Consider the following 17,145-nt stretch of genomic DNA (forward strand, 5'->3'; position numbering starts at 1 on the left):
GGCCTGCATAGTGGCGGAGTGGAACCCGATTGATCCACCACGACAGTGCGCCAGCGGACACGGCGCTGCGCGTCACGCAGTTTCTGGCGAAGAATGAGATGAATCTCCTCTCCCGTCCGCCTTATTCGCCAGATGTAGCCTCGAGTGACTTTTTCCTGTTCCCCAGGTTGAAGAAGGAGCTGAAGGGACAGCGGTTTGCAGATGTGGAGGAGGTGACAGAAAAAACGCAGCCAGCCCAGAATGGCACAATTACGCACAGATGTCACGACACATTGGTGAAGTAGGAGACACGGCTGGAGTGCTGCATTAAAGGTGCTGTAGGCAGGATTCAGCATCTCCGCCATCTTGCTTAGGTTTACCTAAGCAAGATGGCGATTTGAAACCCAGCACAGCCAATCCTGTCCTGTTTTCTCTGACATCACGCCCTTAAGCAAGTTAAGCCCCTCCCACAAGAACGTGTGACGAACACCCCTCGACCAATCACGGTTAGAGCCTCAGGGGCTCTTCTGATTGGTCAAAGATACCTGGAGCTGTCGAGATTCCTTTTCAGCTCAGAACAGAGACAGATGGAAACGCTGCGCCCTCGCGGTAGTGCAATTATGCTACACTCCTAAAGGATTATCAATGGATACTCTAACATTTAATCTAAAGAAAACACAGAAAAATTAGCACTGACTAGCAAAATCCTGCCTACAGCACCTTTAATGCGGATGGAGATTATTTTGAAGGCGACGGTGGTGCTTTATTTTGAAATGTCAGAAATAAAAAGTTACAATCAAATTCCGGGAATTTTTGGGTACCCCCTTGTATAAGTGCAGTCCGTTTACCTCTGCTGCTGCTGCAGAGGGATTCTGCTGTGTTGTCAAGCCAGAAAGGAGATTTTGTCTTGCCTTGTCTTTTCTCGTCTCGTAATGCCTCACCATGCTTTGGCTTGTCTTGCCTTGCTACCCCAGGCATTTGTTTCTACTCCCTCCGCCTGCACTCCATACTCAGACGGTCTCCAGCATGTAAGCCTCATCACCAGCTCACTGCTGGTTTCAGAGCTGGCCTGCGTGCTCGAGCTTTCCCCCTTCACCTACGGGTTCAGGAGACTGACTGGTGGGAACTGGGCTGAGTACCTGTGAACTGAATAAACATGTTGAAAGGTCAACCCGGGTCTGGTCTCTCTGCATCTGGGTCTAACGGCAGACCGATCATGACATTATATCCATCAACAATGAAGGGAAATGTCAAAGCTTCTACCTTCATCCAGCTCACTTGCAGGGGCTTTTAAAATCCTACATGGGGAAAGCCTGTTTCAGTGAGCTGTTGTGAAATTGATTTGCTGTGGAATCTTGAAAAAATTGTTGGTGTGTCCAGGGTTAGCAGATTTCAAATTCCACATGGACTTCTTAAAGGAATACTCCACCCAAAAAACGATTTGGCCTCATTTTCTACTCACCCTCATGCTGAGAAACACTCTGGAGCACTTTTTTGACGTTTCAAATGCAGTTGGAGATGTTTGGGGATTTTCCTTGTCAACAAACAGGGACCGACAGAGCCCGACAGAAAAAATGGTCCATAAAATCCACAAAACGTTCCCATTTTCCTTCATACTGCTTGTCCGCTGTAATCCAAGTGTCCTGAGCGCGTAACGTCCATAATTAATTCTTAACGAGGTCATTTAGTACATTTTAAGAGCCCAAACAGGGCACTCTCATACAGCTCCATTGCATGTCTGCACGCGCACCCTGAACTACGGAAGCCGCGGCAGACCAAGCCAGATGCTTGCGCGCTTTCAGCGACTACTTTTCTAAATTGCAAGCGTAGAAGAAGAAGTTCCGCTGTTTATATTCTGCTGTGAGTGACCGAGCTGTGGACAATCACAAAAGTGATTGGCTACTGTTTTAAAGCTTTGAATTCGGTGTCCTGCTGAAAGGGCACAAGCGTGTTGCTTGGTCTGCCGCGGCTTCCGTAGTTCAGGGTGCGCGCGCAGACATGCAATGGAGCTGTATGAGAGCGCCCTGTTTGGGCTCTTAAAATGTACTAAATGACCTCGTTAAGAATTAATTATGGACGTTACGCGCTCAGGACACTTGGATTACAGCGGACGAGCAGTATGAAGGAAAATGGGAACGTTTTGTGGATTTTATGGACCATTTTTTCTGTCGGGCTCTGTCGGTCCCTGTTTGTTGACCACGAAAATCCCCAAACATCTCCAACTGCATTTGAATCGTCAAAAAAGTGCTCCAGAGTGTTTCTCAGCATGAGGGTGAGTAGAAAATGAGGCCAAATCGTTTTTTGGGTGGAGTATTCCTTTAAGTTGATGCTCTGAAGTTATAGAACAAACTACAAATTAGACAAGCCCGTTTAGTGTCCATGTTTAAAACTAATCTAAAGTAAAAACCCATTTTTATTCCTTGACTTTTAACTCAGACTTTGCTGCAGTTGTTATTGATGCCATTTTATTGTTTTATTGTTCACATTTTATGGTTTTAGATTTTAATGACTGTTTATTGACAGAACTTTGTTTAATCTGTAGATGAAAGATTCTAAAGATTGATCGATATCTCCGACTGTGTTCAGGCCACATGTATCATAGGCTGTGTAAACAGCGTGGTGTGACCGGCGGAGGAACAGTGAGTACGAAGAGATGAGTCGAAGTTCAGTGGTCCACTTCTTTTTTATTTTCTTGTGCAAAAAAATCAACGATAAAGTGCAGAAGTGCCAAAAGTGCAAAAAGGTGCATTGGAGGATTTCTGGAGTCAGGCTTCCCCAGCAGCAGCACACAGCTCACAGCTGCCGCCAGCACAATCACAGGTCTCAGTCTCTCTGCTGAGTGTCTTTGGGCCCTTAAGTACACCCAGCTTAATAGGGTAAAACCATAAAACACCAGGAGGTATAAAACATAATATTAGATTTCTAAAACTGTTAAAATCCTCCACTATAAACTCATAATATTAACCTAAAGAAAACAAAACCCATACTTAAGAATAAACCAAACTATCGACCCAAATAAATACATGAAATCCTAAACCATATCTAAAATCCGCGAAACCACCCCCCACCCATTTCCACTCTTGGTCCAGCCCGGAACCTTCTTTATGGTGCGTTCACACCGGACGCGTTGCAAGCGTCACGGGCGTCACTGACGCCTCAAAGTTGACGCGTGTAAAGTGTGGAATTCGACGCGTGTTCAAATTACACACGACGCTTGCAACGCTCGCGACGCGCGGCAGCTCACTGGCGGGAGTGGGAGGAGCTTGTGTCCTGTCTTCATGTTGACAATGGTGGGATCGGTGCAGAAATCACTTTAGCTCTAAACTCTTCAAATGTATAACTTTATCGATTTTTTTTTAAATTAGGCGACAAAGTGGTCGTTTAGAGCCCGAGTGTGTCGTTTGTTTGTCTGAATACCAGCCGTTTATGATTTTGTTCGGACGAATTCGGCGAAATGTAAGCCAGCCGCGGTGAGCGGCTCCAGCACGGAGAAGCAGAGAAGCAGGGACCCGCGAACCCTGGACCCGCCACGGGGGCCCCCTGCCCGGCACGGCGCTATTCCCCCGACCCAGCAGCCCAGCCTCCAGGCCCGGTCGGGCTTTGGCGGCGGGCGACGCGGATCACACCGTTGGCTGCCCCCGCCTCTCCGACCGGCTGCCCGGCGACCCGCATCAGGACTGAGACGGGCGGTCTCACCCAGCGGTCCTACGGAGCGGGCCCGCTCCGGGCGTCGCACCGATTCGGCCCCCCGGTGCGGCGCGCCACCCCAGCGGCGGGCCCGCCGGCGAGCCTCCGCCTCTCCCGGGCCCTGTTTGACGAGCTTCTGGCCCGCATCAGCGCTCAGAGTGCTCGTCTGTGATTGGATGACGCGCGCGTTGACGCTTCCAAAGTTCAATTTTCCCAACTTCAGGCGTTGACGCCTGCAACGCGTGACGCGCGTCGCTAACGCTCGAAACGCTCGGAAAGCGACGCTCGAAACGCGCCTGACGCGCGTTAGGTGCGTTGAAGCTCGTCCACCATAGACTTTGAATGTAAAAGCGACGCCCGTGACGCTTGCAACGCGTCCGGTGTGAACGCACCATTAGTGGTGTCCGTCCCCCAGGGAATCTTTTGGCCGGACACCACTCCTGGACACAAGAGCAGAAAGGTGAGTTAAAATCACACACACACTTCACCACATTCACACACCCAACACCTTCTCCACACTCACTGCATGCATGCCAACACCTAAAAGAAAAGCTAATTAAAACCAGGCACATATATTGCACGTTCCAATTTTGATTTGTCATTTGTTTGTCTTGCAGGTCCGCCGCCAATCCCGACCAGACCCACAGACAAACAGCCTTCAATAAATAAATAAATAATTTAAAATGACAATCGTTGTGCAAATTCCTTTATGTGCAAATCAGCTTCTTAAAGTGTTGTGCGCATTACAAAGTGCAAAGTGAATGAGAGAAAAAGTGTCTCTGTGCAAAGTGCAGTGCATTTCACCAGTGACAAACGCCCGTTTCGTCACAGGCTGTTTAGTTATGTTTTCTCAATACAGTGACAGAAACTTTTACATGGACGTTTATAATAATCAGTCTTAAAAAAATGGAAATAAGCTCTCAACAAATTAACCATTTTAATGTTAATCAACAGCACGTGAATAGATGTTCATCAAAAAGTCACTACTTGCATCCTACTTTGATATGAATATCGGGTCTACTTCATGGTGAGATGGTTTCCACTGGCTGAACTACTTTAGACTAAACTGTTACCTGCTGATGTAATTGATCCACAGAGTGAGCAATGGATTTCCAAGTGAACTGTGAATCTTATAAATGAATGCTTCAAGTTCCTTCTTTAAAAATAGCTTGTGTGAAAAACATCTTAAAACTTCGAAACCTTTGTAACTCCGTGGTGGGGACACTATGCTATGTTTTCCGCTGCTATTTCCATGAAAAGCCACTCAGAAAGCACTTGAGAAAATTCAACAGATAACATAGCTTTACAGTGTTATCTCTCAAACCTAAATGCACACTCTGGCAGATCAATTTTTCCCTCTAGTCTGTATGCTGGACACTGCAAACACCTATGCATAGTATGTCTTCCTTAACAGCAGTGAAGCTTTGTAACTCAGCTTACAAATTATTTTTGGCTATCTTTTCGAAAGGACCGATTAAGGTGACAATGCAAATACCCAGGTAGCCTTAGTCAAGGCTTTATTACAATGGAGAGGCAATTAGACCCAGCAAAGGCTGCACAAAGGCTGCAATGTTTTCATCTTGCTAAGTCTCAAAAGTTTATTTTTCTTCAGGCTTTGTTAGTGGACACCTGTAAATCCTAGGACGCCAGACTGGACTCAAGCACAGGAAAAGGTATGGAAACCAACTGACAATTCTTTCAAGTTAGGCTGAAAATATGTTGAGTATAATGTGGAGAGAATAATAATGTGCTGAACACAAACCTAATCTGTGTCACTAATTTTAAACATGTGGTTTCTTTGTATGCAAGATGTTTTGCTGCACAGGAACATCAATGACTTTTTTCCACATCGAATATAATCTTGAAAAGTTAATATCACCACCACAATACAGTTTAGTGATACATACAAAAACGAATGTGCTGCTCAGACCAGTGACCTTAACAGTTACAGTTACTATTCTTATAAAAACATGTGATCATTAAATGTGCCAATTCACAAGTGCACATTTCAGAGGTCATGTGAAAGTCTCTCCAGCTTATTTATGACAGATGATTTGCATCCTCCATATCCATTTGAAAGCATACAGTAACTCTGCACCTAACACTGATGACCAAGTATAACAGTATGTACTTCTGAATAGCTCACAAAAATCAGATTACCGTATTTTCGGCACTATAAGGCTCACTGGATTAATAGGCGCAGAGTAAATGAATGGCTTTTATTAAAAAAAATTTCATACATGGGGGGCACCACATTTTAAGGCGCATAGGATGTATAGAATAGTATGAGCGAAATAGATATTGGCAGTCTAGGTGGTTACATTCTCAGTTGAAATGTGTGAGTAAAGCGACATATCAACGCGAGTTTGACTGAGGATCGCTCCTCTTCACGGATATGCAGCTCAGAGTGGCCACGACTGGTCGAACTCGCTTGGTCACCGGGGTTCAGCCAGCTGCGGTATCCTGAGTGAAGTGCCCCACCGACAGCTCAGCTGCAGCCGGCCAGCCGCTCCCGGCATCCCGGCGGGTGGGCTGCCGCCCGGCGTCCAGCCACTCCCCACGTCGGCCGGCTGTGCAGCCGCGTGCCGTGCTCCGCGGTTGGAAGAGTGGAGAATGTGCCTGAAGCTCCATGTGTGCCATTCTGTTTAAACTAGCTAGCTTAGCATCTTAGCAAGCAGGGGCTGTTTGCTCATGTGGTCAGGATGATTACCGTAATTCCCACAAAAAAGGCGCATCGAATTATAAGGCACTCTGTTGGATTTTGGGAAAATTACAGGCTTTTACGTGCGCCTTATAGTGCGTAAAATACGGTACAGTTGTAAAACTGGACTTCAATCAAATATTTTTTTTTCTTCGGAAGAGTTTAGCAGTATTTTAATCAAATGTCATGCCCTGTGCCCCTCCGGCCATGTGGGGGCACTCTGGGCCGGTTTTGATTCTGTTTTTCCATTTTTTGCATGCCCTGTCTCACCTGCTTGTCTGTTCCTCATGTTTCCCTGCCTGGTCTCCGCCTTGTCAAAGGTTGTATGGAGGATTTTCCATGGAGAGAGAAATGCAGTGACTGTTAGTCCTTTTTGAAATGCTGCGCATGCGTGACCCACACCCCCTCCTCCCCTGCTCTCTCCGGAGGACTGCCTCCTCCTCACGCAGAAAGTAGCATGTAGCAACTTAGCATCATAACGCTAACACATAGCTACCAACGTGTCCTTTTGAACAACACAAAACACAGCGAATATGAGTAAAATCCTGCACTTGTGCCACATCCTGTACCTGACCCGTCCCTGCTCTTGGGTGGATCAGAGGATCAGAGGAGGACGGGGGAGGTTTGTGTGGAGCTGCATGACTGGAGCAGACGCTCGGAGCTCACAGCTGATCTGTCTGCGCGCTGCAGCCTACAGGCGTAAACAAACCCCCCCCCGCCCCCCCCCCCCCACTCTCTGGACTTTTTCATACGAATCTTGTTTTAAGATAAAAACATACATTTTCACCAAATGGCAAGCACGTTGCAGCTATGATTAAGAAAAATTGTCTCAAGTCTACAGGTGAAAAGGTGTTGATAGCGGCAGCAGAGCCTGGCATGGGTGGAGCGGGGTGGAGCGCGTAGGGGAGGGGGATACGAAAAGTGCGTAGGAGCATGACAGCTACGCTACAAATGCAGAGAGGTTGACTGACAAGTTAGAAAACCAATAGATAATGAGGCTACCTCGTTATTGATTGACTAAAGTAATGTTGGTTTTACAACGTCCAGAGTTGATTAATGTTTATGATTTTTTTTTTGATCACGATAAAAACAAGGCTGCTCCAGCTTAATAGCGCCATTTTTTTTTAGCTTTAATTCATTTTTGTTAGTAATAAAGATCTTCTATACAACCTTTAATGCGCTAATGTGCCTCACCTGTGTCTACCCTGTTTAAGCCTGCTTCCCTCCCTTGTCTTTGTCGGTGCGTTGTGGGTTGTCTGTGTGTTCTGTCTCCCTGCCTGCACCTCAGTTCATCTTGCCCTGTGTTCCTGTACCTGCAGTAAACAAGCTCAAATCTGCCTGGCTGCCTGCGCGTGGGTCCTTCCATCCTGCACCCGTGACAGATTTGATGTGAGTTTAAGGAAAATAGCAGGAATTTACTGACAGAATTGAGTGAAATACACACAAATAAAGGACTGAAAATATGTTAATGTTATTGATGTAATATTAATTTACACTGTAAAAACATTCATATAGGTATTCATATTTGATCAAAACTACATTTTTCAGAGATAATTAGTACTCTTTCTTTACTTGACACAAAAGTGATGCAAAACAACTTGCCTCAATTGAATTCTCTCCAATCAAATTCCATTTGCAATTTCTGGTTTGAATTCCAAAGTGCTGATATGCAAACTTTCAGGTTTAGAAAAAAAAAAAAAAAAAAAACTCTGCAGAAAACAGATGACACTATTTGTCACTCCTTACCCAGTTTGAAAGGCTGAGCATTACATAATCTAATGTAATAACATTATAAAAGAGGTCACAGGTTTGCATAGTTCAAGTGCATGGACTCATATGCACAACTTCAACACTTCCTGAACTTCAGGAGGCTCCTTGTTTCCCGTCTTTCATGATAGGATGAGCTGATTAATTCAGGTGTCTCTGACCTCTGTAACCACAACAGTAATGGGCAGACACACCTGCATTAATCAGCTCGTCCTATCATGAAAGACATGAAACAAGGAGCCTCCTGAAGTTCAGGAAGTGGTTGAGTTGTGCATAGAGCCCATTGCCTTGTGCCATACAACTGGCCTCAAATGCCAAAAGTCAATCACAAAATGACACTCAATACACTGAAATGGCCACTGCTTAACCTCACTAAGTGAATGAATGAGACAACAAGCAAAGGACTGAGAGAAAATAATCATTTGATTTGCTAATAACAAAGTATGTAGAACCATTCACAGCTTTATATATCAAATCTACATCAGACATGTGTCATAGGTAACTTATTTACCTCAGAAAGGGTGGGAATCCTGCGAGGCTGGAGTTTGAACTCAAATAACTCCAGTCACTTTGGTTTACTGTCACCCTGCATGAAGACCTGACTGCTGTTGCCGCATTTGACCATGGGTGAGTGAAATATTATGTTTATCTTTGAGGGGCTGTACAAGACATAATTCATTCTGGCCCTCTCACATACATGTATTTTCTCTCTCATACATATACAATGTCTTTTTACACACATACATTCTCCTTGCACATACATATATTTTCACTCTTACACATACATATATTCTCCTTTCACATACATCTATTGTCACACTAACACACAGCTAACTGTTAGCATGCCAATGATTTTTTCCATAGACGTTAGCATTAAGCTAGTGGAATTTTTTTTCCATAATGTATGTTTATTTACTGTGTCTAAAGGCATCATATCCCTACGGAAAGCATAATTCACCCTTTATGTGATGGCACAGGGGTTGAAAAACACAGCAGTAATCCTCCAGTTGAGCCTTGTGTAGTGTTAGCTGCTTGTCCTGCTGAATCCACTTGAAGAGTTTGTCACTTTCCACCATGCTGTGAGTCCAGACTGGAGCAGATGAACCTGTCACCTGCTGCACAAGCCATGAGAAGAAGGATCTGGCCATTTCTGGGGATCGTAAAATGTTTTCTAATACCCCAGTGGCTTGCAGCAGCACTCAGACTCCACTACACCTTGATTTATCTGAACAAGACCTGCATGCTTGACCTTCTCAGCCAATCACAGCTCAATAAATGATGAACTTCTTTGTCCAGTATACTTACTTTCTTTTCCACTATACTCACTCGCACATACATACATTCTTCTTTGGCATCCATATATTGTCTTTGTACAAATAAATACGAGGGGGGACCCAAAAGTAACCGGACTGTGGTTATAAAGAAAAAAACCGAGAATGATTTCAGATTTTTTGCTGTTATATGTCACTTTATCCTTAAAGGGCAACTCCGGTTTTTTGACACCTGGACCTTATTTCTAGGTGTGTGCATGCTCATATACTCACTCAGACAAACATCGTGCAGCTCGGAGTCCTTCAGAAGTTATTTAGATCCAAACGATGTAGCCGCACTAGCGGGGGTGCCACAGCAATGGAGCGTCAGCGAGGGACATAATCTCTGCAAAGTTGCTCATTTCGGCTGTATTTTTCCTCCATCGGCGCTGGGTTGCCTTTCGGTCGGAAGGAGGGCCTCCGGCGGTGTCCCGCGGCCTGGCTCGGAGCGCGCATCCGCCGGGAAGTGGAGATACGCTTCCTCCCGGCGAGGAGAGAACTCCGGCCGCGGCGCGGCGGGCCGTTGCGCGTCCCGCGGCCGGCGTGGAGCGTGCATCCGCCGGGAAGCGGAGATACGCTTCCTCCCGGCAAGGAGAGAGCTCCGGGCCGTCGCGCGTCCCGCGGCCGGCGTGGAGCGTGCATCCCCCGGGGAGCAGAGATACGCTTCCTCCCGGTGAGGAGAGAGCTCCGGCCTCGGTGCGGCGGGCCGTCGCGCGTCCCGTGGCCGGCCCGGAGCGCGCATCTGCCGGGGAGCGGAGATACGCATCCTCTCGGCGAGGAGAGACATCCAGCGGCCCAGCGGCCGCGTGTGAGCCGTGCGTCTTCGCAGGTGTCCGGAGCCTCCGTGGAGCAGCTGAGGGCCGTTTTCCAACTCGGCCCCTGGAAGTCAGATGCCGGGGCACCGTGACAGCCGAGGCCGACTCAAAGTGCCTCTCTGCTGGGGAGAGGAGCGCCGCAACGTTCCCATCCGAGCTAATTGTGGCTAAGTTAGCGAAAACTGTCAGCTCTTCAGCTGACCCACCTGAAGACGGTAGACGAGCTGACTTTATGATAACACTGGCGATGGATGAAGAAATACAGCCGAAATGAGCGACTTTGCAGAGATTATGTCCCGCGCTGACGCTCCATTGCTGTGGCACCCCCGCTAGTGCGGCTACATCGTTTGGATCTAGATAACTTCTGAAGGACTCCAAGCTGCACGATGTTTGTCTGAGTGAGTATATGAGCATGCACACACCTAGAAATAAGGTCCAGGTGTCAAAAAACCGGAGTTGCCCTTTAAGCATAACTGTGAAAAATTTCACCTCCCAAAGACACACAGGCAGCTCACATGCATGCTTATATTATTACAGTCCTGCCCCCTTCTTCGAAAAATCCCAAATTAGTCCCGCGCCTCTTAACCACGGTTCAGAAACAGGCTCGCGTGGACATGTGCCAGGAGCTGAAAAGGCAGCTGGAGGACGATGGAGGGCTGTTTGGGAAGATCATCACTGCTGCGGCGGCTCCGGGAGGTGGTCAGGCTGAAGCGGCCGGCGCTGTGGGAGAGTGGGGACTGTTTAACGCACAGGGCTCTGCGCGTTAAACAGTTCCTGATGAAAAACGGCATGGCCCTGCTGCCCCATCCGCCGTATCCCCTTAATTTAGCCCCGTGCGACTTCTTTCTCTTCTGAAGAATGAACAAGGAACTGAAGGGGCGGAGATTTGATGTGGAAGAGGTGCAAAAAAAATGGAAGAAAGCTCTTAAAGGGACCATTACGCAGAAGCATGCTGACTGTATTGAGCAATGGAAATTCCGGCTGCAGCGCTGTATTCAAGCCGAAGGAGAGTACTTTTGAAGGTGACAGTTTTGATTAGATGTGAAAATAAAAAAATAAAAAGTTATAACCACAGTCTGGTTTCTTTTGGGTCCCCCCTCGTATATGCTTATTCATATTTATTTATTTATTTATTTATTTATTTATTTATTTATTTATTTATTTATTTATTTATTTATTTATGCATACAGTCTCCAGGCATTAAATGCCAGGAAAATGTATACGTGTGGGAGAATAACGTATATGAGTGTAAGCATGACGATACATGTTTGTGCAAGGAGAATATATGTGTGTGGAAAAAGAATGTGAACACGTGTGCACGTGAGAGAGAAAATATATGTATGTGAGAGGTGAATATATATGTGTGAGAGGGCCAGAATGAATTATGTCTTGTACAGCCCATTGTATTTGTCAATCATGATCTAATCAATATATGAATGTTATCTGCATTCATGTATAAAAAAATTCACATTGAAATGTTAATTTGTGAAGTCATGTAGTGTTTGTTTCTCATTGTAGGAACTGTGCATTTGCATCGTATATGTGGATTATTTCTGGTCTTGAGTTTATGCTTGGTTTCCTGTGATGGAGGAAACATTCTGGTTTTCCCTGTGGACGGCAGCCATTGGCTGAATATGAAAGTTATTTTGGTAGAACTTCATTCAAGGGGACACAACCTCACCGTGATCAGGGCCTCCAACAGCTGGTACATCCCAGAAGAGTCTCCTCTCTACACGTCCATTTCAGTTGAAATGGGGGAGAGCCTGGAAGACTTCATTGAAGTGTATCTAGACGAACAGCTGAGGGTAAGTAAATGTTTCCATGTGCAATGGGAACAACGTGGGTCATGCAGTCACTGATATGTTCCGAAAGCCACTGTCTTCATTATTTGACCTCTTTTCTCTTACCTTGTTTAGGCGCAGAGAGAAGGAGCTTCGTTCTGGACATTTCTCAAACTCACCACACATTTCCTGTCTACGTTCTCTAAGGCTCTAGAAATGTGGGCTGAAGTCTTCATTAAAATTGTTGAAGATCAGAAAGTGCTCCAAAGCATTTTGGATTCAAAATATGAATTGATGCTCACTGATCCAGCTATGGCACCGGGTTTGTACCTTGCTAAATTCCTCAAACTGCCTGTCGTGCTCAATGTGCGATGGATTACAAGCGGAGAGGGCCACTTTGCTTTAGCCCCATCTCCACTCTCCTACATCCCAGTGCCAGGATCGGGCTTAACGGACAAAATGAATTTCATCCAGAGGGTCAAGAACTTTCTTTTGTCTAGCATCGGCCTGTTCCAGCAGAAATTCATGGTGGAGCCGAGCTTTTTCGCTATCCGAGACAAGTATTTTGAGGGCAGATTTGACATTATCTCGCTCCTTCAGGAAGCAGACATTTGGATGTTCAGGTCAGATTTTGTGTTTGATTACCCTCGACCCACAATGCCGAACGTCGTTTACATCGGAGGATTCCAGTGCAAACCGGCCCAGCCGCTGCCAGCGGATCTGGAGGAGTTTGTTCAGAGCGCCGGGGAGCACGGAGTGATCATCATGACTCTGGGAACTATGGTCAACGCTCTGCCAGCAGATCTTGCAGATGAAGTCGCCAGAGTGTTTGCCAAGTTACCTCAGAAGGTAAACCCTTTTCCTGCTGTGGTTTGGATTAATGTTTTTTTTTTTTTCTCCCGTTATCATCGTCAGAAACGGTACGGTAGACATTTTTTCTTGAGATTACCCATCAGCTGGAAATTGATCATTACACACATAAAATCATCAACAGCTTGGAGATTGAAGGAAAATTGGAAAATAATAATAATAATAATAATAATAATAATAATAATAATAATAATAATAATAATAATAATAATAAACTTTATTTGTATAGCACCTTTCTAGATCATCGTGTCACAAAGTGCTTTACACAACATAAGCAACAAGGGATAAAAACAGAGCAGAAAACACAAAAACAGGAAAAGAAAACCGAATCAAAGAAAAGCAAGACTAAAGAGATGCGTCTTAAGCTGCTTTTTGAAGGAGTCAACAGAGTCCGCTGATCTTAGATTGATTGGGAGGGAGTTCCAGAGAGTGGGTGCCACTACCTCAAACGCGCGGTCACCTTTAGTTTACTTTAGCTGGTAACGTAGGGCTGTAACAGATCTATGATGTACGCTGGTGCCTGGCCATGCAGAGCTCTGTACGTGACCACAAGGACTTTATATTGTATTCGGAACTTAATGGGGAGCCAGTGAAGAGCAAATAAGATTGGAGTTATGTGGGACCTCCTGGGGGTCCTGGTCAGCAGTCTAGCAGCAGCGTTTTGGACCACTTGCAGGTGATCCAGGGACGCTTTGCTAAGGGAGGTAAACAGCGAGTTGCAGTAATCCAGGCGTGATGATACAAACGCATGGATTAGCATCTCCATCTCAGCTTGAGAGACAATGGGCTTGAGTCTGGCTATGTTCCTCAACTGAAAAAAGCAAGAGCGAATCAGAAGTTTCACATGTTGATCCAGAGTCAGAACCTGGTCTACAGTGACACCTAGAATTTTAACAGAAGATTTAATCACGGAGGTATGGAGACCTAAACCATTTATGATCCTAGGGGCAAGACTAGGAGGAGCAGAGATAAGAAATTCAGTTTTATCAGAATTTAGCTGTAGAAAGTTATTAGCCATCCAGTTTTTTATCGCTGTCACACAGTCACTTAGAACCGTCTCACTTCTTTCTGTTCCTTTTCATTTCTTTCTTTTAAAAAGAATGAAACAAATAAAATCAATCAATCAATCAATCAATCAAACTGCCAGTGAGGCAATGTTACGGGGTGTGAGTTAAATTAGTTAAAGGGACTTAAGGCAACTTTTCAAAATTTATCTCAGTGCTGCCGCGATAGGTGCTGCGGGTAACTGCAGCCACCAGCCAAGGCGGCACGGGAGCGCACACAAACATTTTACAGAATGTCCGTCTTCACAGCGCTGCACCAAGGATGCTCATGCTGTTTACTACGTCGCGGTTTACTGCAAGACCAGTTTGTCAGCATCCGTTTTCACTCCCAAATGCAGCTGAAGTTCCCTCCATGAATCAAACGCATATCCAATATTTATTCGGGTGCCTGCGGCTTCGGTCTTTTTTTTTTTTTTTGACTCGCGAGATAACGCTGATAAAGTCATTTTTTTCTTCGTGGTGTTTTTTGTGGGCTTTGAGTGGATGCAGTTATTCGATTGTATGGGGGGGGGCGGGGGGGGCGGCTCGGCTCGTGCTTGGATTCACAGACTGGGAGCAAATGTATAATATACCGGGAGAGCGGACAAATGAAACTACAAATAGAACTACAAATTAACTTTCTTCTGTTGATTCTTGGTTTGTCAGCGAGTGAGCTGCGGCGTATTTGCGCACGCGCGATTCATTTGAAGTGTGGACGGAGTGGTGTGGGTCTCCTCTCTGCTCTGACTGCAGCAGGGAGCGCTGCATGAGACTGACCGCCTGTGAGTGCTTTGGGACGGGGGAGGGGCTCACAGCAGCACCCGCTGCTTGTTGACGACAGCGGAGACGTCCTGTCACATGTCCAGAGCACCAGAAAAAGTCGCTAAATTTGTCGCTAGTTACTTTTGACAAAAAAAGTCGCCAAGAGGCTTTGGAAAGTTGCCAGATTTAGCGAGAAAGTCACCAAGTTGGCAACACTGCCCGCCCCTGATCCCAGCAGTGTTTGAGTCCGTGTCCACGGCGGCCATGTTCTTCCTGTTCGGCAACGCGCATACAGCATCAATTTACGTCACATCCCCACGATTGCACGGGAAATTCGGACCCCGAACAGCAACAAATTATTTGGCACACAGCCTGTATAAGGCAACAGACAGATACGCGGATTGGCCTGTTATTTTAGGTTTTTAATGCTTCATGACCCATTAGCATTGAATAAACTGGAAATGCATGTGAAGTTTTTCACAAATCTTGCCTTAAGTCCCTTTAAACAAGTGAGTAAGTTCTTTTTGGAGGAATTACTAAAAGGAAAAATAAGTGGTGAATTGGCATCCTAACTGGAGCTCATGGTCATTAATTTTATGGGAGTACAGAATATAAGAGTATTGATTATAAAAGACAGGGAAAAAAGGCAATTGATAACATAATGGCCAATGTAAATTAACGAGCCAATCATACTTTTCTTTCCAACTCCAACTCAATATTTGATTATCAGTTTATTATTTTTCCATCTTTCCTAAAATTATATGGTTAAATAAATAAGTGATTATATTAAAGTTGATGGCAACATCACAATTAAAAATTTAGTTTTTAGTTTAGTTCATTTTTATTTCATTAATTGGTAAAAGAGAAAAAACAAAAAATTCAGTAAAATTCAAAACACAATAAAAGTTTCCAAAGTTCTGAATCAAAGCTGCAGAAGGAAGAATAATCTTATACAATCTGTTCTTTTATATCTAACAATCAACTTACTGTAAAATTAAAAACATACAACAAACAAAATGGCCGTAAAGTCCAAGAAACCTTCACAGTTTTTCTCACTTACTGTATATCAAAGTTTTTCGATCATGACGACACTATAAGTCTGTTTCTTCATTTCTTTGCATTTCAACAGTATGCTGGTTTTGATTACTTTCTGAAATCCAGCATGCAGATTTGACTCTGTTGATTCGTTGCTGAAATTGTTCATGAATTGGTCCCTCTAACAGAAATCCTGCTTTTCATTAATTTGGTATTAAATCTTACTTTCATGAAATTCTCTTTTTCGTTGAAGTTATAGTGTCTGTATCTATTTGCACATCTGTTCTGGATATTGAAAGGTAAATTTTCTTAATGAGTGTTCATACATGATTTGCAGAATACTAAAATCAAGCTGGTCTGTTGTGTCTCTTTCTTTGTGTCCACTGATTTTTCTTGTGGCTCTTTTTTAGAACAGAGTATAGAGTAGAGCGTTACTTTATTGATCCCAGACTGGGAAATTCTGTAATTTTGAAATTTTTTTATGAAATAAAAACTAAAGGTTGTTTTTTCCTCTCTCTCTGTCTCTCTCTCACTCTTTCTAATTAGGTGATATGGAGACACAAAGGAGCGACTCCCTCTACACTGGGAAATAACACCCTTATCGTGGACTGGATGCCCCAGAAAGACCTCCTGGGCCACCTGCAGATCAAGCTCTTCATTGCTCACGGAGGAACCAACGGCGTCCAGGAGGCCATCTACCACGGCGTCCCGGTGCTCGGCATACCCTTGTTCTTCGACCAGTACGACAACCTCCTGCGCCTGCAGGACAGGGGAGCCGCCAAGATTCTGGAGCTGTCGGACCTCAACGCGGACACTTTTGAGCAAGGCATCCAGGAAGTGCTCCACACAGACAGCTACCGCATGAACATTCAGCGCATGTCTCGTCTGCACAGGGACCAGCCTTTGGCCCCCATGGACCAGGCCGTCTTCTGGGTAGAATACGTCATGCGTCACAAAGGGGCTCCTCATTTGCGTACTGAGGCCTACAGGATGCCCTGGTACTCATATTACTCTTTAGACGTGCTGCTCCTCATGCTGACTGTGCTGACTGCGCTGATTGTTTCTACTCTAGGTGTGTCTAGATTGTTGTGCTGCAGAAGAAGAAAAAAGTCAAAAGCCAAACAAAACTGATAGTCAGGACCGAAAATTGAAAAAGCCCCTTAGAAAACAACATGGTAGGCATTTTTGAGGAAAAGCATTTTAAGCATTGTTTTTACATGATTTTTTAGTGCTGAATCCATTTCTGCCGGTTGCCCAGCTGTAAAAGTTACTGTTTAGTCATAATTATTGATTAATTAGTATAATTAATATATTAATCGCCCAAAGTTAGAAATTGCTATTAATTTCCTATTTGTTAATATTATACATATGATTGCTTGGTATCATTGTAAAGGG

The 17,145-nt window shown here is 44.9% G+C and overlaps 1 protein-coding gene across 1 annotated transcript; it reads left to right on the top strand.

Moving 5' to 3' along the window:
* Positions 1-911: 911 nt before the first annotated feature.
* On the top strand, positions 912-16,881 carry LOC115395727 (UDP-glucuronosyltransferase 2C1-like). Its single transcript, XM_030101364.1, has 5 exons — positions 912-1,114; positions 7,582-7,607; positions 11,850-12,064; positions 12,176-12,889; positions 16,297-16,881. Exons 1-5 carry the CDS (start codon positions 912-914, stop codon positions 16,879-16,881), a joined length of 1,743 nt encoding a protein of 580 aa, XP_029957224.1.
* Positions 16,882-17,145: the final 264 nt, after the last annotated feature.

The sequence above is a fragment of the Salarias fasciatus genome, chromosome 10 (assembly GCF_902148845.1).
Source record: "Salarias fasciatus chromosome 10, fSalaFa1.1, whole genome shotgun sequence".
Lineage (NCBI taxonomy): Eukaryota > Metazoa > Chordata > Actinopteri > Blenniiformes > Blenniidae > Salarias > Salarias fasciatus.